We start from the raw sequence: 25,098 nt of genomic DNA on the forward strand, positions 1-25,098 counted from the left end.
TCTCTCTCTGCCTGCCTCTCTGCCTACTTGTGATCTGTCTCTGTCAAATAAGTAAATAAAATCTTAAAAAAAAAAAAAAAACAACTACAGTTAGGATTAAGATTTGTCTTTATCCTAAGAACAATCAGAAGACACTGAAAGATGACCCTCCCTGCTGAATTAGAGAGAATCACTTGAAGGAAATTCAAAAATCTTAGTTTTGATTTTTTACAGTTGAGGCCCCTAAGATCTGCTAGCTTTTCCAGTACATTACACTCAAGCTTCTTCATAATCTGTGATAGTGATGGAGAAATATTTGTAGAGTTGGCCTCCTACAAGTGAGAACTACTTCAAGTAGGTGGGCCTGTATCTGAAAAGAATGTATAGCATAAGTGAGCTGTAAGTTACGCTGGCCTCTTTGGAAGGAATAGGAAGGTTGTGAATTCCAGGTCTTCCATCAGTCTAAGTCTTCATCTGGGTCTGTTTTGGGGCAGCCTTAAATAGAGACATGCAGTCAGGGCCGCAGCTCAGCATTAAAACTTTAGTTGTAAAGAGTAAGACCAAGGAGCTTTGCCTAATACTTTAAAACAACTTTACTTAGGTATAATTTACATGCTGCAAAACTCACCGAAGTGTACAATGAGTTTTCGTAAATTTACAGCACAATCATCACCACGATCCAGTTTGGGAACATTTCCATCACACTGAAAAGATCGTCCAATTAGTTACCAACCAGTCGAGGCTTATTCCCACCCCGGGTCTAATTAGTGTAGTTTACTGAAGGAGACGACTTTACAGGGCCCAGATACTCTTAAAAGGAAGCCGAGACTGGACTCCCAATTAATATGGAAAATATATGTATGTTTCATCAGTGCGCCAAGTTTTGTCTAGACTGGGTCTGTATGCAAAGAATTCATTCGTCCACTACGTGAAGCTTATTAATTAGATGAGACAAAAGCACTAGTCTGCGCATCTATACATGACAAGCATGCATCTGTGTAGGAGGTGAGCACACACCATGTGCCAGGACCGAATGAGTAATGTGTATCCAACACTGAGGACTGGTCCGTACCGTGTGCGCCTGCGCAACTTCACGAGCGTCTAGAAACCGGTAACTGAAACCCCCTGCTCGAGACCTGTCGGCTCAGCTGTTGAGGCCCCGCCGTTTCGGACCTGAGCGCCCACCCGTGACACCCAACGAGCCGAGGCCTGGTAAGTAACCCCTCACCCTCCCAGCCCTCCTACTCCTCCCACCCCTCGCTCACCCTACTCAGAGCTCACAAGGAACACCGAGATAATCAGGTCGCGCGCCCCGGCCTCCAGGGCAGCCGCTCTCTCCCTTAGCCACGCCCCTCATTTTACTAGGCCGCGTCTCCTTGGTCGGTGAAGGGCCTTGTCCCGCCCCTCCGAGCTAACGCCAGCAGCCACGTATCACGTTCTACGCGTCTGGAGCCTGAAAGCGGAAGTTACGCCGGAGACTCGCGAGCGGAGCGCCGGGCCTGAAAGGATATAGGCCGCAAGAGGAAAAGGGGCGGGCAGACGGCATTGGAAGGCGCCGGAAGTGGTCGTGTTGGGGAGGGGTGGGAGAGGGGTGGGCCAGGCAGTTCACTTGGCTGTTGCTGGGCGCTTCGGTAAGGCGTACTTTCGCTTCTTTCCGAAAGCCTGGCCCAGTGTCTCCGCCTCAGCCAACATGGATTTCAGGGAAATTCTCCTGATAGCCTCCAAAGGACAGGGTGTCAACAACGTGCCGGTAAGTACCAGCCGGGCGCTACTGTGGGGATTAGGGAATCTTCAAGTTTGGAATTTGTGGCCCGTGGAACTTCCAGGCATCCGCCTGTCCTCTCTGGGAGAGGGAAGACCTGGACCCCTTATTTCCTTTTCTCGGGTATGCACTCCTGGGGACCCCGGGTGAAAAGGGGCTTGGAGTGCGAGGTGGTAGCCTTCCGGAGAGTGAAGTTCGCTGGCTTAGTCACCCCTGCAACGTGGGCTTTGCAGTGCGGGTATCATAGAGTTGCGTGAAGGTTGGTGAGTGAAACCGTGCCTGGTACATGGTGGAATCTTTCACTAGTAGTTTCTGGCTTCGGCGTAAACTTCAGTACAGGGGTTGGGAAGAAAGCATGTATGTTAGGGAGTTTCAGGGGTTTTAGGGACTTACAGCTTTTTGGCTGATTTCCCGCCGAAGATGGGATTAAACACTGTGTGATTTCTCGAACAAGTTTTCTGACTTGTGGCCCCACCCACCCCGCCAACGAAATGATAAAATTATATCCTCCCAAAGGGTTAATAATACCTTTTCTATTGGGAAGAGAAGTTGAGCGGATTCCACGAAGTCCCTGGCCAACAGAATGGCTGAGCCAGTTTCACCTTCCGTTTACTTGTGGCCTTCCAGATTTGTCTTTGTTTGAAATCTGGGTCCCATTTGCTCGGTAATATTTGCCAGTTCGCTAATGTTCGTAGAGCGGTGTAAGACTTTTAAAATCTACATGCTGAAGTCATGGAGAGTGCCTGGTTTGCGGGGTTGTAGCTGTTTTGCATAAACTAATCATTTCTGGATCCTCAGATGGTACCCACAGCACAGCTGTAAGCCGACAAACTGCATTGTGATACCTGCGGTTTGAGCACTGAGGTGTAGAGCTCAAACAGCTCTCCGTTAAAGTCAATTCAACTGGAATTTATTGAGCTCTCACTATGCGTTCTGCATTTCTTAGATTTTTGTGTATTTGCAGTGGTTTTGTTTTGTTTTGTTTGTTTTTCCCACTCCTGTGCTTTTCTTGTCTTCTGAGGCTGGCCCTTTTTTTTCTTTTTCTTTTTTTTTTTTTTTACCCTTTTGAAAATGTTAATCTGAAGATAGTAAAATAACTGATAAATAAAACATATCTGTTAATATAATAATTATCAAATTGCTCTATATTCATTTCCCATCCCAAATACTCTGAATAATCATTATCCTAAATCATGAGTCATAAGATCTGCAGGTGGAAGTTATAGGCTTAAACCTTTGAAAGCTTAAACAACAGAATTCACTTCCTGCAAATACTGTAAATTTCCTAGACAAATCAATATTGGAGCTGGTAACCATTCATCTTTGCATAATTAAGTCCTGAATTTCAGTGGCGGTCAAAGCATAGATAATACTAGCTTTATGTCCAGTAATATTCTTTAGAAGGATCAGAGCCAAGTTTGTCATCTCTTATTCTAAAAACCAGTAGCTGCTGAGAGAAAAGCAGGTATTCTTAGGGCAGAAGATTTCAGAATACGTACATTATCAACAGATCTGTGATTGAAATAACAAAAGATTGGAAGCACAAAAGACAGATAAATTGGTGAGGTCATTTAAAATTTAATAGAGGAATGTAAGCATGTATTTTATGAAAACATGCTTTCCCCAGCCTACCCTCGAACCCCCACAAAAAGCTAGTAGGCCTAGAAGTTTGATTTAGATGCCATTATAATCCTTATCTTTTTACATCAGATGCAGTATATCACAAAAGGAACTGTTGAGGAACAGAGCAAGATAGTAGTTAAATTTAATCCATGATTTTGCTTTTACTTGGTTCATCTAATTATTCTGTTACTTTATCAGCTCAAAGTAAAGCCTCTGAAAACACACCATCAATTGTGAAATATATATTGTACAGTATAATAGATTATTGCAAAGCAGGTATCTTAACCATCATCCAAGTAAAGAAACATTTCAGGTCACACACACACACACACACACACCCATCCATATTTGACACAAGCTTTATTGATTGATTGATTGATGGTCTGAGAACCACAGAGGCTTTGCAGTAATTGACAGGTATAACTCCTTCCCTCTCTAGTGCTTGGTTCTTATTTCCCCTTTAGTCCTCTTCTTCCCCACCTTCCATTTGGATCTTATTAGAGCTGATGTTCAGATTTCAGTCTTCAGAGTTTCTATGTCAGACCTTTGCTATAGAGAGGGCATAGGGTGACTAGCACTGATTAGCTCCAAGGGAGGCTAATGTATAAAACACCTGGACAGCCACTTTGAACTCTTTCCAGGGTGTCATTTTTTTAGAGGTATCTTTTGTATCTGGTTTGAGAGGCAATGAACATTTCTGTAATGCAACCTCTTTCTTCCCTGTTTTTTTTTTTCCCTAGGAAAAGTAGTTACCTTTATAATAATGTTTTAGTTAAAACAAAGGAAATATTGCATCATGCCTAGCAATATTAGGCATGCTATCATTTCCCAATGGAAAACTGAATTTAAAAAACAGCTGATCAAGGTGATGTAACCAGTTATTATCTTAAGCTCTGTTTAAGTTTAAAGGAGCAAAATTTTTTTTGATAATCATGACTTAAATTTTTTCTCCCTGGTTCCTCTAGGAAAAATAAAGTGTCTTGTTTTAATAGAATAGTAGAGCTTGGAATATGGATTCTTGTAGGTTGCAGGTAACTATAATTGATGGCTTGTAGTGCACGAGACAAGTTATTTGGTCTTACTTACAGCTGTACTCTGAAAATCATCCCAGACAAGATAACTGTAGTTCCGGTGTGATCCTCAAACCAAAGAGTAAAGAAGCAGCCTTCATGTAAGGGTTTGGGGGGTGGTAGCCCCTTGAGGATGAGAATATTGATACTGAGGGGTGCCTGGGTGGCACAGTTGTTTTGTCTGACTTGATTTCAGCTGAAGTTGTGATCTCAGGGTCCTGGGACTGAGCCTTGAATCAGGCTTTGTGCTAGGGGTGGAGCCTACTTAAGATTCTCTCTTCCTCTCTTCCTCTCTCTCCCCCTGCCCCCCCAAAAAGAATATAGGTACTGAAAAAGGAGCTTAGGGACTTGAACTGAGGTGGGAAATTCAGATGTCTGCAGGGCCAGGTAGGTAATGTAAGTTTGTGAAGTAGTCTGGATATAAAATGATACGGGCCAAACTCTGTGTATTCAAAAGAAGCCTACTATATGTTATAGTAGTTGTATTTCCTTTTATTTCTTTTAAGATTTTCTTTATTGGGACGCCTGGGTGGCTCAGTGGGTTAAGCCGCTGCCTTCGGCTCAGGTCATGATCTCAGGGTCCTGGGATCGAGTCCCGCATCGGGCTCTCTGCTCAGCAGGGAGCCTGCTTCCTCCTCTCTCTCTGCCTGCCTCTCTGCCTACTTGTGATCTCTCTCTGTCAAATAAATAAATCTTTAAAAAAAAAAAGATTTTCTTTATTTATTTGAGAGAGAAAGCATGAGAAAGAGAGCACGAGCAGGAGGAGGGGCAGAGGGAGAAGCAGGCTCCCCACTGAGCAGGGAGCCTGATCCGAAGAGGGCTCAATTCCAATCATGATCTGAACCAAAGGCAGACAGTTATCCAGCTGAGCCACCCACGTGCCCCTGTTTCCTTTTAAAGAACAGTATAGGCCAACAAAGTTGTTTCTGTGGACAGTCACTTTACAACTTTTGGTCTGTAATCAATTATAATGGGATTGCTCTCTATGCTTGCATCTGAAGATGACTTTGCCAGTGCCTGAAGTAATTTTGGATTGCTAACCTAGAGCAGTACTTCTTAACCAGTGTTTTAGGGAGAAGGTCTATAGAAAATCTAACCTCCATAGAGATTCTTTTCTCTCTCTTACCCAAGAGAATCACCTTCTGAACAATAGTGATAACAAGTTAATATTTATAATGCTTACTTGGTGCCATGCGCTATTCTAAGCACTGTGTATATTAACTAATTTAATCACTATAATGACCATATAAGGAAGGTTGTTTTACAGATGAGGAAACTGAGGCCCAGAGAGATGAAGAAACTTGCCTAAAGTCACACAGCTAATAAGCGACAGGGCTGCTAATGGCAGAGCAGGGAATTTGCCACCTGGCTCCAGAGTTCTTGCTCTTAATCACGATCCTGTGTTAAATGAAGAGTATATTGGATGTGAGGAAGGTTGTCATCTATAAAGCCTAAACCCATCCAGCTTCCTAATTCCAGCCTAACTCCAGCCTAATATAGCTTTAGGCAATAACTCTTGGTTTTTTTATGGCAATTCTCCTCAAGTCTGATGAGAGAGAAACTTAAAGGGCAAACCAACAGACTTTGGAAACTGGTGGGTAGAGAGAGATTTACAGTCTGTTTGGGAGAGTGCCAGCATGGTTAACAGAAATAGTCTGAGGGTGAGGGAAGATAAGATTAGAAAATTAAGTGGTGGACCTGTTTGAGGTCATGGCACCATCCAAGAGGCAGATGGAGATTAAAGAGGGGCATTTAAGATTGTGGTTAGAGCTGAAATGATGAAAGTGTTGGATTATGTTAGAAGTGAGACAGACATGTTGTAGTGGGAATACTTTTGGACCTGAAACAAGGAGACCTAGATTCTAATTCACACTCTGTTGCAAACTGTGTGACAACCAGTAAATACACAGTTGTGCTTTTGGGGCCACTTCTCTTTCTTTTTTTTTTCTTTTTTTAAAGATTATTTATTTATTTTTTATTTGACAGAGATCACAAGTAGGCAGAGAGGCAGGAAGAGCGGGGTGGGGGCGGGCAAGCAGGCTCCCCGCTGAGCAGAGAGCCCGATTGGGGCTCGATCCCAGAACCCCGAGATCATGACGTGAGCCGAAGGCAGAGGCCCTAATCCACTGAGCCACCCAGGCGCCCCTTTGGGGCCACTTCTAACATAGAGGTTGGACTAGAGGCTCTGAGGTACCTATCTAATACTACATTTTATAATCAGGTATATTTTTATAGACACAGTAATAGTAAATTTTACATTTGATCCTATAGCAATCCTGAATAACATACTTGTTTTTTTTGTTTTGTTTTGTTTTTTAAGATTTTATTTATCCATTTGACAGAGAGAGATCACAAGTAGGCAGAGAGGCAGGCAGAGAGGGAGAGGGGGAAGCAGGTTCCCTGTGGGGCAGAGAGCCCGATGCGGGGCTCGATCCCAGGACCCTGGAATCATGACCTGAGCTGAAGGCAGAGCCTTAACCCACTGAGCCACCCAGGTGCCCCAACATACTTGTTTTATTTTTATCCTCTTAGCCACCCAGCTAAGCAAGCCTAATGCAAACCATTAATTTTCCAGACCTGACTATGGTGTTTTGAGAACATGTCAGAAATTCTGTAATGATTATTAAATTCAAGGATAGTACTCTTTGAATATGCCTAACTCCTAATTCTAACCAATACTAAATCTCTAGTATATGTAAAGCTGTCAGGAAATTTATGTTTCCTACTATTACAACTATATGTTATCTCCTGAGTATAGAACAACTTTCAAGAAGGGATTGACTATTGATTCCAGCATAATGTATTTGGTTAACACAGGTTTCCAGACAGAAAACTCCTTATTTTCTTAATCTGACCATGGCAGTATAATTTCAATGCAAGGAACACATATGTCTTAAAGTGAGTTAATGTTTTTTAGGTCTGTTGGCTTCAGAATTACAAATCTTGGCAAAATCTCTCATACTGTATTTAAATGGCATAAGCTTCACTGCTGTGGATCATTCATTGGGGTCCAGCAGAATGACTGAGTTGGCTTGCAGTGTAATAAAATGGATACACTTAGGATAAAAGAAACTCTTGTCCAGCTGCTTTTCATGAAGCTCAAACAATGAAGCAGCCTGGTGCCTTGAATCCAATTCAGAATTGGTGGGTGCATCTTGATGTGCTGCTGCTAGAGCTAAATGTGACCATCTGATGCAGGAAAAAGTGCCAAATAGATCTGCTTTATTAAATAGAATAGAATAGAATGCCAGCCTGAGGCTTTTTAAAACATGGTTCTCTACTGGGCTACCACTGTAGGGCTAGGGGATTATCTAATATATTTTATTACAACAAATCTTAAATCTTTTGATATCAGAGTCTCCCACTTTGAAAGGTCTGGCTAGCTCAATATTAGGAAGATCTCTAGTGATATACCCAAGAGAAATGGTGCTCACACAGAAAAAACTGTACATATGTGTTCATGGCAGCAATATTCATAGTAGCCAAGACGTAAATACAAATACCCATCAACTTATGATGGATAAAATGTGGTATATCAGCACAGTGAAATATTCAGCCATAAAAAGAAGTACTGTTATATCTTACAACATGAACCTAGAGAACATTGTACTAAGTGAAAATACCAAAATACAAAAGGCCCCTGTATCACTCGGTGCTCCCCAGAGAAACAGAACCAATAGGATTTATTTTAGGAAATTGGTTCATGTAATTATGGGGGCTGGCAAGTCTGAAATTTGTAGGGCAAATATCTTCTTCTCTGAGACATCAGTTTCTGCTCTGAAGGCCTTCAACTGATTAGATGTATACCACCCCCATTATGGAGGGTAAACTGCTTTACCTAAAGTTACCTGATTGCAGATGTTAACCATCCCTGCAGAATACCTTCATAGCAACACCTAGATTAGTGTTGGACTAAATAACGAGTGCTGTAGCCTAGCCAAGTTGACACATAAAATTGACCATGGAAGCCATATAGTGTATGATTTCATTTTTTTTCTTTCAGTTTTTATTTGAGCAAAAAAAAAAAAAAAAATTATGAGAAGTCAACACTGACAATAGTAAAATTACATTATCACCATTTAAATTTAAATTTACTCAGGTATTACTCAAATAATTGTCATTTTAACATTCTAGGTTTAAAATAAAAATAAAGTTTTAGATATATTCTGTTTTTCCTCCAAAAGAATTAAAATGATATCCTTACTGAAACATTTAATGGTCATAGAAACTAATAATTTCTTAATTTTAGTTAAGGCAGAGAAATAATTACAATTTCTCAGTTCAGGGATGTTAAGAATTAACTTATAGAGCATTCTCGCAAAGATACTTTCTTGGCCTTGGAAGGCATCTATTTTCAAACTTAATAGTAGAGTCAAGTGAAAATTAACAATAAGGGTTTTTAAAATTGAAAAATCTTACATATGTTATATAAGCACTCATATATATAACCATTTGTCTATGGCCTATAAAGTTTACCTTATATTGTGATACATATCACTATATAATGTACACCGGGTACATGATTTCATTTATATGAAATGTCCAGAATTGGCAAAGGAAGGTAAGTTAGTGGTTGCCAGAAAGTAGGTGAGTGGTTGCCAGGGGCAGAGGGGCAAAAGGAAGTGGGGATGACTGCTAAAAGGTAAGAGATTTCTTTTTTTGGGATAATGTCTTGAATCCAGTAATGCTAATGATTGTTCAGCTCTCTGAACTGTACACATACTAAAAACCAATGAACTGTACACATTAAGTGGGCAGATTTTATGGTATGTGAGTTATATCTCAATACAACTGTTAAGAAAATCACCTGTGAAGATCCAGCCCCCCTTTTTTTAACCCCAGATTTCTAGGTTTTGACTTAAACTTTGCCTAAGAGAATATTTTAAAGAGAATATTTCAGTATTTACCTGGTATTGGCTTTTGAGTGCATCAAGCTACAAAGGATCTAAGCAACTATTCATTATGATTCAGCTCATGTCAGTGAATAAGATTAAACCTCATCAAGTTAGAACCTTGCCCTTCTTGTTTCCTAGCAGACCCATGAAATAAGACTTTTTATAGATTCATTGAATTCCTTCTACATCACAGGACAGGACAAAAAGTACTGCAAAATTATTGGGTTAAATGTAAAGCCAGCTTAATAAGTATGCTAGAGGATTCGGAGTGTTAGAACAAAAAAGCTGAATTTAAAATTGGCAGTGTGGGGCGCCTGGGTGGCTCAGTGGGTTAAGCCGCTGCCTTCGGCTCAGGTCATGATCTCAGAGTCCTGGGATCGAGTCCCGCATCGGGCTCTCTGCTCAGCAGAGAGCCTGCTTCCCTCTCTCTCTCTCTGCCTGCCTCTCCATCTACTTGTGAATTCTCTCTGTCAAATAAATAAATAAAATCTTAAAAAAAAAAAATAAAAATAAAAAATAAAATAAGATTGGCAGTGTGAATGGATGGAAATAGGTGGATACTTTTTGGAATTCTTTTCTGAGTGAATCTGAGATCCTGAATACCCCCTCCTTTGGGTTCTGGCTTTCCTGTATTTTTAAGTTCCTTTTTGGTGTTTCCCAAAGTTCAGTGCATATAGCTCTGGCTGTACAGTGATTTTAGGTGATACATAAATGCTCTTAGTTCTCATAGTTTTTATATATATATATGCATATATATGTGTATATATATGTGTGTGTATTACATATATATATAAATATATATATAAAATGGTTGTATTTTAGTATGACTTGGAAAAATGTGGCCTTTCAAACAAGTCATTTCATGGATATTATTGTTTGAAGTAAAACTATAATAATGTCATGGTGTTAGGTCTCTTAAAATAAGTAAAAATACAGGTGGCATACTACAAGGGCAAAAATTATTGAAGATGTTATGCAAATGACTGAAGCTTAGTCAACTCTGCCCCCATTGATACTGTTGTTTTCTCTCTGGGTGCTTGTATTTAGTCGTGAGTAGCTTTTCAGCTAGTCCTATCCCATTACCTATCTTTTGAAATCCCAGATTAGGAAGAAAGATTTCTATCCTGAAATCAAATTAGGAAGTGCTCATTGCTGTAACAGCAAGATAATGAACCAATGCTGTTTAAGGTAACACTACATGTATATTGATATTTTGTGGGAGAAACCTTGTATAAGCTTCGATTTGGCAGGTGAATCTATGGACCAAGTAGTTGCAGACACAAGAATCCATCTTTCATCTTACAAATCTACCTAATGGGATAGGGTGAAGTGTGTGTATGTGTCTCCTTATGAGTCTGTATTATGTCTTAAGCAACTTAAATCATATTCATGATGGCTCTTCCATTAGAAAAAGGTGAACTTCTTGTAGATAAGGTCTATGTTTGAGGTTCTTATAAATCAGGACAATTTTATTTGGCTAGTTAGGTAAAGCAGTATTCTTCTCTAAGTGTTCCTTTCCCTCTCCTTTTCTCCTTTAAATATGGAGAGGGAATGGAAAGGGCCTACTATTGAATTTACAAACATAGAGACTTACTACTGGATTTTATTGTGACTCAGCCAAAGTGACCGGGAAAGGAATCTGGATGCTCTCTTGGGATTTCGGTCAGGGGGTGTGTCAGGTTGCAGCATCACTATCATGCAGGATTTTCAGGTTGGATTAGGGCCTGCTTCCGTGGCCAGCTTTGTCAGTGAATAATGTAGCTGGAACTTCCAGCCTGTTTCAGGATGCCTTATATTTTCCAGCCACATAGTAAGCATAGATCCTTTGGGTTTCCTCTAGGAATTTCATGCACATTTTGGGAATCAGATTTTTGGTTCTTAAGTAGCTCAATTTGTGTTCAGAGGTTAGTGTTTCCTTTTTAACTAGCACAACAGGTACCGTAGATAAGAATGTCATCTAACTAATAAGGGAGGGTATTTAAAAACTTATTTACCCATATATTTAATGTGCAGTGGTCCTAGAGCTGAATCATCCTAATCTGAGTTATTCTGTTTTCTGTATTCTGAGTTATTCCTCTAATGATGCACTCATAAAATGGAAATTTTTTTCCTATCATAGTTCAGATTAACACACCTATAGTGGTAGTCATTTCCCAATGTCATTACATAAAAATCAAAGCACAGAGAAATACCACCTGTGCCAGGATAATGTTAGTACTTTTTGGGTGATGTAGAAACCTGTCTAAATGGTTTATGTGGCATATTAATATTTAATGAACATAGGGGCACCTGGGTGGCTCAGTGGGTTAAGCCTCTGCCTTCAGCCGGGGTCATGATCCCAGGGTCCTGGGATCAAGCCCCACATCGGGTTCTCTGCTGAGCGGGAGCCTGCCTCCCCCTCTCTCCCTCTGCTTGCCTCTCTGCCTGCTTGTGATCTCTGTCTGTCAAATACATAAATAAATAAATAATCTTAAAAAATATGTATATATTTAATGAACATAAGAGCTACGGTTAAAGGTTATAAGAGAATTGGGTACTTCTTGCTGCTTAGATTTCTTTGAAATACTTTTTAGCTGTGGTTTGCCATCTGCTTTGCCTAGGGTCAAAGTAAAATCTCAGTGTTTGATGTTATAAACAGAATAACCTATGTAGCCGTGAGTCTCTACTAGAAAACCTGGAATAAGGTACTCAGGGGAGAAAATTTATGAGTAGTTTTTTCTATTTGCTTGAAAAGTTAGACTTTGAAAGGCTTAGTTCTAAGGAAGGGTTTTTTGGTTTTTTTTTTTTAAGATTTTATTTATTTATTTGACAGAGAGATCACAAGTAGGCAGAGAGTCAGGCAGAGAGGGGGGGGGGAGCAGGCTCCCTGCCAAGCAGAGAGCCTGATGCGGGGCTCAATCCCAGGACTCCGAGACCATGACCCGAGCTGAAGGCAGCAGCCTAATCCACTGAGCCATCCAGGCACCCCGTTTTTTTGTTTTTGTTTTTGTTTTTGTTTTTTTAAATCAGAATTTTAAAACAACCCAGGAGTGCCTGGGTGGCCCAGTTGGTTAAGCTTCTGCTTTTGGCTCAGGCCGCCATCCCAAAGTCCTGGAGTAGAGCCAACCCTCCACTCCTGCCCCCCACTCCTTGCGCCTGCATTCTTGCTCTGTTGGGAGTCTGCTTCACTCTCTTTCCCTTTGCCCCTCCCCACCTTGTCCTTTGCGCGAGCTCGCGTGCTTTTCCTCTCTCTCTCTCTCTCTCTCTCTCTCAAATAAATAAAATCTTTAAAAATTTTTTCTTTAAACAGTCGGTTCTAGGGGCACCTGGGTGGCTCAGTGGGTTAAGCCTCTGCCTTCAGCTTAGGTCATGATCTCAGGGTCCTGGGATTGAGCCCTTCATCGGGCTTTCTGCTCAGCAGGAAACCTGCTTCCCTTCCTCTCTCTGCCTGCCTTTCTGCCTACTTGTAATCTCTGTCAAATAAATAAATAAAATCTGGGGGGAAAAAAATGTCTGTTCTAAGTGGCGATTTCTTTTCAAAAGTCTCCCAGTCCAAATACCTTTTTGGTAAAATAACCCAAAAATGTTATTTCTCTGAATTGTTCACTTATGCATTATTTAGGATGTTACAAAGAAATTCTATGCCTAAAACCTGTCATGCATAATTCTGTTCAGACCAAAATTTTATAGTTAAGCTTTCATATGGCTTATATGATGTCTTAATTATTCAGAATCAGTTTTTCAGTCAATAATTAAGCCTCTTGATTGTTTGGCATGGTGCCTTACACCTAATAGCAAATATATTTTTAAAAAGTTGAAATGATTGTAACTCTCACTCCTTTTCTTTTTAGAAAAGGTATAGTTTGGCAGTGGGGCCTCCCAAAAAAGACCCGAAAGTTAAGGGTGTCCAGTCTGCAGCCGTTCAGGCTTTTCTCAGAAGAAAAGAAGAGGAGCTCAGGCAAAAAGGTATGTGTTTGTAATCTTATTCTCAATTTTAAAGTCTTCCACCTTCACAACTAGCTTGTACTTAACTAGTGGATGCTTGTTATAACATAATAGGCTAATGGATTTGTGCATGTGTCTAAATCAGCTGTATTTAGAGGATTGCATATGTTATTTCCTCTGAAGAGCTTTTGGGGTAGTGACCATATCTTCCACTTGACCATAGTAGATCCAATAGGAATTCCACTCTTGGACCTTCATTTTGAAACTGCTTCTACATATTTTGTTTTTTAATTTTTATTATTATTATCAAGAATGCTATCTTAAAAGGTTAAAATAGGGACAGTTTTTGAAGACCAGTAAACTCAAGCAGTAGTTTTACCTCAGGCAAATGACAAGGAAACTGATTTAATACATGTAAGTATTCATTTATTCATAATTAATAATGCCTGTGAAATGGGTCTTACTGTTTAACTTGATATATGTTTGGTACGAGTTACTTCCTATATTTAAAACTAAAAGCCCAATTTCTCACCTGCTTTGTCATATTGAAAGACCCATATGTGACCCACTCACTATGTAAAGATGACTCAACAGATACTTGTTCAAAGGACTTCCTCATTTCATTCCTAGATGTCTTCAAACTGAAACTTGAGTCTTGCTTGTATTTTGGTCCCCTATTGATTTCAGATGAAATGCTTGAGACTTCCAGACCTTGAAATACTTTGTTCTTGTTTTGTCTCTTTTAGCTTTAGAGGAGAAAAGGAGAAAAGAAGAACTAGTGAAAAAGAGAATTGAGCTAAAACATGACAAGAAAGCAAGAGCTATGGCCAAAAGGACAAAGGATAATTTCCATGGTTACAACGGGATTCCCGTTGAGGAAAAGTCAAAGAAGAGGCAGGCAGTGGAGCGCCACACTAGCCAGGGAACAGAACAAGAGTATGAGATGGAAGAAGAAGATGAATTCTTAGAATACAATCAAGCAGAGTCAGAGCAGGAGTATGAGGAAGAGCAAGAACCTCCCAAAGTTGAAAGCAAACCAAAGGTCCCCCTTAAAAGTGCCCCACCGCTCATGAACTTCACTGATCTACTCAGGCTGGCTGAGAAAAAGCAGTACGAACCAGTGGAGATTAAGGCAGTGAAGAAAACAGAAGAGCGGCCTATGACTGCAGAAGAACTTAGGGAGCGAGAATTTCTTGAAAGAAAGCAGAGGAAAAGGAGACTTGAGACAGATGCAAGACTACCTCCAACCAAAAAGGCACCCTCTCAGAAAGAAAGTGTGGGCACAAAACTTAGCAAGCATCCTTCTGCCAGGGGTACTCCCCTTCCTCATGCTGAGAAGAAATCCAGACCCAGCACAGCCATTGAGAAACACTTAGGTGTGTCTTCATCCAAATCCATGCCAGGAGAGAGGACCAAAGCAGGATCTGTCAATTGTTCTCAACCCTTACTTCGTGAGAGCCATGACAGACCTGTCTTCAATGGTGCTGGAAAGCCCCACTCCAGTACCTATTCACCAAGTGTCCCAAAGACTTCTGCTAAAGGGACTCAGAAATCTGCTACTGAGCACAAAGCCAAAAAATCTCCTCCCCATCCTAGCCATTCCAAGCCTGGGCTCATGATTACCCCACACAATAAAGCTAAGAGTCCAGGTACCAGGCAGCCAAGCAGTAGCTCCAGCGCAGCTTCTGGACGGCCTGGGACAGGGACTGCTCAGCCTACAGTTAGTTCTGGCCCTGTGCCCAGGCGCCAGAATGGCAGCTCCTCCAGCTCAGGACCTGAGCGATCGGTCAGTGGGACCAAGAGGCCAGCCAGTGACTTAAGTCTCTCCGGACGGACGCTCAGTGGTACAGGTGGCCCTGGGCACCCTGCAGGCAGCTCAAGTGGCCCTGGGCGACCCACCAGTGGCTCAGGTGGTTCTGGGAGAGCTATGGGCAGCTCTGGTGGCCCTGGACGACCTATGCGCAGTCCACATGACCTTCGACGACCAGTGAGTGGCTCTGGCCCCCCTGGGCGGCCAATTAGTGGCCCTGGGCAGCCAGTCAGTGGCGCTGGGCGACCAGTCAGTGGTCCTGGGCGGCCAGTCAGTGGCCCTGGGCGGCCAGTCAGTGGCCCTGGTCAATCAGTAAGTGGCTCAGTTCTGGCTGGACGGACTGTCAGTAGTTCAGGGCCCGGAAGACCAGTGAGCAGCTTGGGACCTGGGCGACCAGTTGGTAGCTCTAGTCTCCCCCTAAAGCCCAAGTGCACCGTTGTCTCAGAAACAATTTCTTCCAAGAATATAATTAGCCGATCCAGCAATGGACAGATGAATGGAATGAAGCCTTCCTTATCTGGCTACAGATCTGCTCAAGGTAAATTGTCCCTTACCCTAAGAATATTTATTTGTTACCAGGGAATTGGAAAGAATACTTTGTTTTAGATAACCAGAGGCCTTGTGAACCCTTCCACATACTCTTGTGTTGATAAAATCCTGATGTTGTGTTAAGAGTTCCTTGAGTGATCATAACTTGGAAAGGGCTTCAGAAAGAGTTATCTAGGACCCTCTGTGTTCACCCCTGTAACATCTCCAAGTGCAGTAAACTTGGCTCTGTGATTTGTAAGACAGGGTGAGTGTATATGCCTTATGTGGTTCAGTGAGTTAATTCATCTTTACCTTTTCACGAGGGCTAGAGAGACTCTTCTTCAAAAGCTGGACCATATTTGTACAGTTGAAGCCTTTTGGTGCATTGTTTATTCATCAGACATCTGTTAAGTACCCACCATCTACCAGGAACTGTTTCTGATTGCCCTTGTGTTTCTGCTTTTCTTCATGGTGATAAGCATTTGTTAAACTACTTGTTGGGTGCCATGAGAATATAAAAAGAAACAAAACATGAGATCCATGCTTTAAACTTCTTAATTCATCTAGAACCTTGGTTCTCAACCAAGGATGATTCTGATGCTCCGTGAACATTTGGCAGTGTCTGGAGACCTTTTTGTCTGACACAGCTGGGGGTAGGGATGCTCCTGGCATCTTTGAGATAGAGGCCAGAGATGCCGCTGTCACCCTACAGTGCACAGTACAGTCTCCTCACAACAAAAAATGATCTGGCCCCAAATGTCAGTAGTGCAGAGGTTGAGAAGGAAACCCTGCGCTGAGGAGATAGGCCATGCATATTAACAATAACTTGAGAGCAACAGAAGGAGGAACTCTAATCAAGGACTAGAAAGCAGTTGTTCCCAGTGCTAGTCCACTGATCAGTGTCTGTCTTCTGCAAAGCTTTAATCAGTCTTTTGGCAAAATGACAAAATAAGGATAATATAGTGAGTTTTTTTAAAGTTAGCCTTACTCATTTTGAACAATTTATCCATAATTCTGGGAATCTTTCTTATCTTGTTGAACTTCTAAAAAATGTACCTAAGTTATGGTGATAGTAGATGGTAGGTTGTTAGCTTTGAATGTCTTTTCTTGGTAAAACTAAAAGTTAATGATCCTGTAAGCTATTTTGTTTTTTTAATTTTACCAGTTTTTTAAATCCAGAAGGAAGGGAATTGCTAGGCTAGAAAATGTAACAGATGCTTCCAGTAAGCCATTTATAAACAACACGAAGCAGCGGGGATGATGTAATAATGACTCCCTGCTACCGGCCAGCACGCTGACTCTGGTTTTTGAGGATACTGTCTTTTTTTTTTTTTTAATAGTTTGCATTTTAAAGATTTTATGTATTTGACAGAGAGAAATCACAAGTAGATGGAGAGGCAGGCAGAGAGAGAGAGGGAAGCAGGCTCCCTGCTGAGCAGAGAGCCGGATGTGGGACTCGATCCCAGGACCCTGAGATCATGACCTGAGCCGAAGGCAGCGGCTTAACCCACTGAGCCACCCAGGCGCCCCAGGATACTGTCTTAATGAGTTCTCAAAATCTCAGTTTATGTGAACTTTGTTGGGACTACTTTCAGTTTTAATACTCACATAAATAATGGCTTTTCTCTTCTTAAGTTTCTCAAAGACCTCCCTTCCCTAGTGGTTACAAAAGGCAGCGAGAATATGAAGAGGAGGAAGATGATGATGAATATGACTCGGAAATGGAAGATTTTATTGAAGATGAAGGAGAACCTCAGGAAGAAATATCCAAGCACATTCGAGAGATCTTTGGCTATGACCGAAAAAAGTAAGACTAAAGAAGATTTAGACAAATGATACACTTGTTTTGAATGACTCATGCTGTGAAGTCAAAGCAAACAATAGTAGTAGAGGCATTGAACACAATTCTTTATTAGGAACTATAGGATTATTCTTTAGATGTACTCTTTTGGCATTTAATATTTAAGAATCAAGTCAAATTTTTGTGTAGTTGCATGCCAAGAATACCTTTTTTTTTTTTAAGATTTTATTATTTATTTGACAGAGAGAGAGATCACAAGGAGGCAGAGAGGAGGCAGAGAGAGAGGGGGAAGCAGGCTCCCTGCTGAGCAGAGAGTCCCATGCGGGGCTTGATCCCAGGACCCTGAGATCATGACCTGAGCCGAAGGCAGAGGCTTAATCCACTGAGCCACCCAGGTGCCCCCCAAAAATACCTTTTTAAACTCTTTATAGGATGTATATTTAATGAGAGTGAAGCAGTTTACTGTTGGAGCACTAGATTGGCTTTTAACTCGCCATCCACAGAGCTACGTTGAAAGCTGGTCTGATCTGACATCTGCTTTTCATTTGATGTAAAAAGCTGTGCTGCTCAAAAGTGTGGTCCCTGGACAGTGGTCAGTATGGGACCAAAATCACTGATATCACCTGACAACAGAATCAGAAAGGCCCCAGCAGGCTCAGGCCCCATTTCAGAGCTGCCAAATCTAAATCACCTTTATAAGGCTCCCAGGTAATTCATATGCACATTAAAGTTTGAGAAGCCTTGTATAGAGGACAGTTCAGGGTTTGAATATAAGTTCTGCCACTTACTAGCTGAAAAAAATTGAGTGAAGTTGTTTTGTTTCTTTTTTTTTTAAGATTTTATTTATTTATTTGACAGAGATCACAAGTAGGCAGAGAGGCAGGCAGAGGTGGGGAGGAAGCAGGCTCCCTGCTGAGCAGAGAGCCTGGTGCGGGGCTTGATCCCAGGACCTTGAGATCATGACCTGAGCCGAAGGCAGAGGCTTCAACCCACTGAGCCACCCAGGCACCCCTTGAGTGAATTATTTTTAGAATGACATCCAGAAGGGGACACCAGGGTGACAAAGTCAGTTGAGCAGACACTTGGTTTCAGCTCAGGTGGTGATCCTAAGGTCGTGAGATCAAGCCCCACATTAACTTCTGAGCTTGTGTGGAGTCCGTTTGAGACACTGTCTCTGCCCCTCCCTCTGCTCACTCTCTCTTTTCTCTCTCAAATAAATTAAAAATGGCATCTAGAAGGATTAAATATAGTATATGTGTAAAACAGAAGGGACTTATCTTAGTGCCTATCGCTCGACATTTGCCATCTTCTTTAAAGCCATCAAATATGAGAAGTTAGAAGGCAATCCTAAGAAAAGGTGTTTTTTTTTTTTTAAGATATTTTAAATAAATTAAATAAATAAATATTTAGGGAACCTAGGTGGCTCAGTCTGTTAAGCGTCTGCCTTCAGCTCAGGTCACGGGTCCTGGGATTGATTCCTGCATCAGGCTTCCTGCTCGGCAGACATCCTGCTTCTCTCTCTCTCTTTGCTGCTCTCCCTGCTTGTGCTCTCCCTCTCTGTGTCAAATAAAAAAAATCTCTATGTCCAAAAAAAAAAAAAAAGGTATTTAGTAGTAAAAAGAACTGGAAGAAAAATCAGATTTAAATATCTAATATTAGTAATGTCATTAGCTAGTTACATTCTCTTGATCAAGCCACTATTCTGCCTGCTTCAGTGCCTATTCTTTTTTTTTTTTTTTTTTTAAAGATATTTATTTATTTGACAGCACAAAAGCAGGGGTAGTAGTAGGGGGATGGAGAAACAGGCTTTCCACTGAGCAGGGAGCCCGATGAAGAGCTCATTCGCAGGAACCTGGAATCATGACCTGAGCCGAAAGCAGATGCTTAACTGACAGAGCCACCCAGGCGCTCCTTCAGTCTCTGTTCTAAAGTCCTTCCCTTTCTCATGAAGCTCAAATGAGATTAATATGTATATAATGATTTCATGGATATTGTACTTTCAGAATTTTAATATAAACTATCCTGTAACTAGAGGTGAAAGAGGTGAACATCTTTGGATTGGTATCGCGATCAACATGAAATTCAGGAATAGTTGCTTTCAGAAACTCCCCTCAACCCATCCTCTACCCCCCTCACTCCTTGACAAGCAAGAAAGAGTAATTCTGTGTGTGTTTCTGTTCTAAAGATCCTGATTTTTTAAACCAGGAGGTTGGCAGTTCCTTTTAAAAACTGGGAAGTTGGACTTTTTTAATAACGTTGATTTCCTCTTATCAGATACAAAGATGAAAGCGATTATGCCTTACGTTACATGGAGAGTAGTTGGAAAGAACAGCAGAAGGAAGAAGCAAAGAGGTAAGCACAAAACTTAACACATTTGTGTAGAAATGTCCTGAACGTTCTGTTTCATGCTTCAGTTGCATGCACCATTGGGAGCAGCAGCTTTGAGCCACATAGTTCTGAATTAAAATCCTGCTTACTTGCTGTGCGTTTTCAAATCTGTTGTCTTGTTTGTAAAATGAGAATTTACGGTTTTTACTTACTGAGGTACCGTATTAAAATAATGTGTACCAAGTTGCCTAGTGCAGTGCCTCACCCATATAGGCACGCAGTAAGTGCTGGAAGCCGCCTCTCATCTCATTGCAATGTGTTCTTGTTATTTATTTGACAGACAGAGATCACAAGCAGGCAGAGAGGCAGGCAGAGAGAAGGGGTGGGGGGGAAGCAGGCTCCCTGCTGAGCAGAGCGCCCGATGTGGGGCTCGATCCCAGGACCCTGGGATCGTGATCTGAGCTGAAGGCAGAGGCTTAACCCACTGACCCATCCAGGCGCCCTTTTTTTTTTTTTTTTTAAAGATTTCATTTATTTATTTGACAGCAAGAGTGGGAGCAGAGGCAGAGGGGGAAATAGATTCCCCACTGAGCAGGAGCCTGATGCCACGCTCATTCCCAGGACCCTGGGATCATGACCTGAGCCAAAGGCAGACACCCCTCTTTCCCCATCCTTAATTCCCTTTCTATATCAGACACATCTCTGTCTTGCTAACCTATACAACTACTGGCATTAGGGATCTGAGAAGTGATATGAATGGAGGGAGGGGATAAATATAGAATGTTATTTTATTTATTGACTAAATTTTCTTATTTTTAAAAGCTGTTAATCATAAGTAATTTATATTTTACTACTTTATTGGGAACATTAAGATATTTTGTGTTGAGGTTTTATTTGAGGTCTTTTTTCTACTGTAAGTGAAGTCAGTGGCAGAGGCTCCTAGTAAAAAGTACACCTGCTAGTTTGTTTTCAGTGGTAAAGCTTTGAGGCATTTTTAATGCATCAGCACATTCCATGTGAGCTCTCAGTTTAAATTTCGCTTTTGGGGCGCCTGGGTGGCTCAGTGGGTTAAAGCCTCTGCCTTCGGCTCAGGTCGTGATCCCAGGGTCCTGGGATCGAGCCCCACATCAGGCTCTGCTCGGCAGGGAGCCTGCTTCCCTCTCTCTCTCTGCCTGCTTGTGATCTCTGTCTGTCAAATAAATAAAATTAAAAAAAAATTTTTTTTGCTTTTAATTTTTAAAGTGTTAATTTCATGTATATTGACAATTACTTTTTTTTTTTTTTGACAGTTTAAGACTAGGTATGCAGGAGGACTTAGAGGAAATGAGACGTGAAGAAGAAGAAATGAAGCGTCGAAAGGCCAAGAAGCTGAAGAAGCGTTAGCTGCTGCTTGTATTTATTTTTGTGAAATTCTGGAGACTCTGTTGCAAGGAGGTCCTGCCTTCAGAATGAAGAATCCCCTTTATGATTTTAGATTTATACTTGGGTACTCAAGGAGAAGGAATGCATACTGTCATTTGCAGGCTGTCATTGGAGCATAAAGTATTTTCAAATACTTTCCAGGGTTAAATCTGTAATGCAGATGATAGAATGCCCAGTTGAGTGCTCTTAGGAAGTTAACTGTTCACAGGTGCCAGCCTTGATCCTGATGAGCTATGCACTCTTAAGGTGGGGCCACTCACCAGCCAGCCAATCTTAACATTGTTCCTTTGCTACTTCGAAAAGGAAACAAAAAGGATTGCCTCATGACTTCATAATTCTGCTGACGTGTGAGTAGGGAACTGCCCGGCTCCCAATTAGGCTCCCAATTAACTTTGTCTTTCAATGAGGAACCTGGCCCCTTCCATGAATGTTGCCAGCAATAAAGTGACCTGTCCTAATCTATATGTTTGGATTGAGAACTTGAAAATGTAGAGTAGGCTTTATAATTATCATATGGATATCATCTCTGTGACTGAAGTAAAAAGTAGAATAAATTATACTGTATTCTGCATTATTTGTGGATTGGATGCTGAGCATTCTTATTCACTAATTTAGGTGATAAGGCAATTAAAAATTTTTTTTCAAGTTAAAATACAAGTTATGCCATTTAGTTTTAAAAATATATGTTTCCAAGTTTTCCTTTCAGATATACTGTTATGTTGGCTTTAGTATAAAATAGACAAGGTCACTGTGCTGATTGATTTTTATCTATAAAATTCATTTTTATATTGAAGAAAAATGCTTATTTTATTCAAACATTAGATTTGGAAGAGTAATAGTTTAAAAACTGAGGAAGTAACATGGGAGACTCCCTTTTATTCTCTTCCTTCATTATAAAAATATTTTGGAAAAGGTACCCCTGTACCTCTTGATATAATGACTGCATTTTATCTTAAATTCTTTAGCAATTAATGGCAAAAACCAAAAACTAAATTCATGTGTATCAAGAGCGCCACCTTCTCTTTTGCCCATATTGCACTTTTATTTCAAACTATGCACTGTGAAGAGATGTTTTTCCCAAGTTGGAAAGGATGTTCCCTGTTACTAGTGTTTCACTGGGCTGTGGAACTTTCTTCATTCTCACTTTTTTCAAGTCATATTTATAGACTGATATCTCTTAAGTCTCAAATCCTGGCCATTCCAGTCAGGCTGACATAGATTCTGGCTGGAGAGAAGCCAAGTCTCAAGGAAAGTCAACAACAGAAAATGAGATACGATGCTAGAGAGTATTTGTCCTAGGTTCTAAATGTGGAGGGTTGGGGGCAGTGGGACATAAGCTTGTAAAACAGTTCCAGGTTGCTTTCATGTATTCCTTTTTATCCATAAAGCTTTATTCTAGTTTGGTAGTAGAGATGACTGTTGTTAACCTCCTTTAACGGGATAGCCATGTGACCCAGGCCCTTAAGACTCTCTCATTTTGAATTGAGTTTCAAATTTCAAAAGTTTAAGGATTTAACTTCGAAGCTGAATCCTGTGAAAGATGTATTCATCACTAGGAATAACACCCTTTCTAACATCCACACACCACTGTTACACTGGCAGAAAATCCTATCAGCTGCCTCTCACCCATTTCAAATATCTTCAGTGAAATTGATTTAAAGGTAGTGTGCTGTTCATGTAATGAAACAGGTTTGGAACATTATTTCCTTTGCTGTCACTCTTGTGCTTCCCCCCCTGCCCCCCTTCAAACGATTTTTTCTTGGATGTATTTTTCAATATGCAGACTTTGAAAATCTATTACAATCAAGTGCTTATCATAGCCAAAAGATTTCTCGTGGCTTAAAGTTTACTAGCACTTTATTCAATATGCAGTTATTTGTACTTAAAGGCACCACTGTGCTAGATAATAAAAGTTCCAGACCTTGAAAAGGTTGTGTCCTTAGGTATCACTTTTGAATGCATTTCTTCTACGGATGTTATTCTTCAGCATCAGCATTATAAAAGGGCACTTCTGTAGCTCAGTTAAAAAGAAAGTCCTGAGAAAGTCTTTTAGATTAGTCTTGGCCTTGTTTCCAAATCCTGTCTTCCATTTTGTTCTGCAGTTCCTGACCACTCTTTCGAAAAGCCCACAAATCCTTTGAAGAAACTGGAATAAGCTGTTATTTTATCAAGGTTTACAAATTAAGTGCTTGGTTTTTAACGTATCCTCTACCATTTTGGTTTTCAGATTTTATTAATTCAATATCTGAAGATGTGCCTTTTATTGGGTAATGTTAATTCACGAATGTAGTAATGTTATTTCACGATTGTAATGTTACATGATCATGGGTGTGGCATTCTCTACAGATGATGTGAAAGGAAAGTAGTTTTCATAAAACTCATATGGCTCTGATTGCACAGTCCCACTTGCTTTTGATGTTGCTATGTCAAAGCAAGGGGCACTTTCTTTTCAAGCTACTTTCAGAACTTGTCTTTGTATTTTCTCTAAACTGTAAATGCAGTTATGTCCCTTGGAGGCCAGGGTACCACATGTCACAGACAGCCTTACATGTGCGCCAGGAGAGGGTTCAAAGACTGTTAACAAAAAAGAACGTATATGGGAACTCGAAATTTCATTTTTTTAATGTTACCCCAAGATTCTCTCCAAGAAATTACTGTTTTGTATTTTGTAACTTAAAAGCAGCTATTAGTACATTTCTGAGATATAGCACGAGACCAAAACATGTTTGGAAAGAGAATAAATATATGAAGAGAGACTGGTTGGTTTATTTTCAATGTGCTGAATATATTAGACTACTATTTATTTTGTGAGTGGATGTGATAAAATAAATATTCAGGTGTTCAGTGTATGCTTAAGAGTGAGATATAGATTTCTTTGGAGTTATTAAATCCATCATGTCTTTCTACATAATGGACAAATCAAGTTTTAAAAAAGAAAACATTTACCTAGCTTAGCTTGTTTTCTGGTGCTGTTGACCTGCAAGAGAATCTACTTTTGCATATACAGGTGAAAGTTTTGCAATTTATGTATAAAAGAAATTGTAGGCATTAAAAATATTTTATTGATATTTTCACTGGTTTGCCTTTATTTACCAAAACTCAGATATTACTTCTCCCATCGCCCTGAACATTTTCTCAGCTAGAACCCCCAGTAGGCTCATCAGACTTAAGGTGGGATTTGCCTCCTTATACACACACAACTGTTCTTTCCCCCTGACACATTCGTGTCCGCTCACAACTGACACCTCTCCCACCCCCACCAGCTTAAGAGCTGGTCTGCTACCAGATACCCAGGTTAGGAGAATTGTTTGGAGGTATACTCAGGAAACTGGAAGGAAGAAGAACTGGGTATATAGTTCTTGTCAAGAAAATGAGCAGGTTCTGATCCCTTTTTTTTTTTTTTTTTTTTTTTTTTTTTTTTTAAAGATTTTATTTATTTATTTGACAGAGAGAAATCACAAGTAGTCGGAGAGGCAGGCAGAGAGAGAGAGAGAGGGAAGCAGGCTCTCTGCTGAGCAGAGAGCCCGATGCGGGACTCGATCCCAGGACCCTGAGATCATGACCTGAGCCGAAGGCAGCGGCTTAACCCACTGAGCCACCCAGGCGCCCCGGTTCTGATCCCTTTATAATAGAGCCTGAAATAACTTGAGATGAGTCGTTTGGGATATGTAGGAGGCAAATGGGCACAGCTGTGCAGCCAGAGAATGCAGGCACTTAACTGGATGAGATACAGTCTTGGTCACATAAGAGGTATAAGAGATGGCAATATCCTAGAGTCAGGATTACACAGTGTTGCTTATGGCTTTTGAGTTCTATTTTCTTAACATAAAAAATAAGGGCAATCCATTCAGTGCCCAGGGCCACTTAAAGAGAGTTTAGCAAACAAACCAAATAGTCATCGACAAAATGTTACCTGCATAACCAAAAGATCTACTTTGGTGGTAACATTGCCCTTT

The 25,098-nt window shown here is 40.8% G+C and overlaps 1 protein-coding gene across 2 annotated transcripts; it reads left to right on the forward strand.

Annotated features, from left to right (window-relative positions):
• Window positions 1–977: 977 nt before the first annotated feature.
• On the forward strand, window positions 978–24,210 carry SPTY2D1 (SPT2 chromatin protein domain containing 1). 2 transcript variants are annotated; one of them, XM_004752105.3, is made up of 7 exons: window positions 978–1,191; window positions 1,345–1,729; window positions 13,160–13,274; window positions 14,000–15,601; window positions 17,227–17,398; window positions 19,667–19,744; window positions 21,010–24,210. In XM_004752105.3, the coding sequence occupies exons 2-7, from the start codon at window positions 1,670–1,672 to the stop codon at window positions 21,101–21,103; spliced, it is 2,121 nt and encodes a 706-aa protein (XP_004752162.1). In that variant the 5' UTR covers window positions 978–1,191; window positions 1,345–1,669; the 3' UTR covers window positions 21,104–24,210. The 2 variants fall into 2 exon arrangements, with proteins under 2 accessions (XP_004752162.1, XP_044922077.1); XM_045066142.1 differs by lacking the exon at window positions 1,345–1,729 and having other exon boundaries at window positions 979–1,191.
• The last annotated feature ends 888 nt before the right edge of the window (window positions 24,211–25,098 follow it).

Source organism: Mustela putorius, unplaced genomic scaffold (assembly GCF_011764305.1).
Source record: "Mustela putorius furo isolate JIRA1106 unplaced genomic scaffold, ASM1176430v1.1 tig00003859_pilon_pilon_pilon, whole genome shotgun sequence".
NCBI lineage: Eukaryota > Metazoa > Chordata > Mammalia > Carnivora > Mustelidae > Mustela > Mustela putorius.

Coding starts and splice junctions, on each gene's coding strand:
- SPTY2D1 (XM_004752105.3), top strand. CDS start 1,670: ATGGATTTCAGGGAAATTCTCCTGATAGCCTCCAAAGGACAGGGTGTC. Junction 13,275..13,999: donor AGAGGAGCTCAGGCAAAAAG/GTATGTGTTTGT, acceptor TGTCTCTTTTAG/CTTTAGAGGAGAAAAGGAGA. Junction 19,745..21,009: donor CAGAAGGAAGAAGCAAAGAG/GTAAGCACAAAA, acceptor TTTTTTTGACAG/TTTAAGACTAGGTATGCAGG.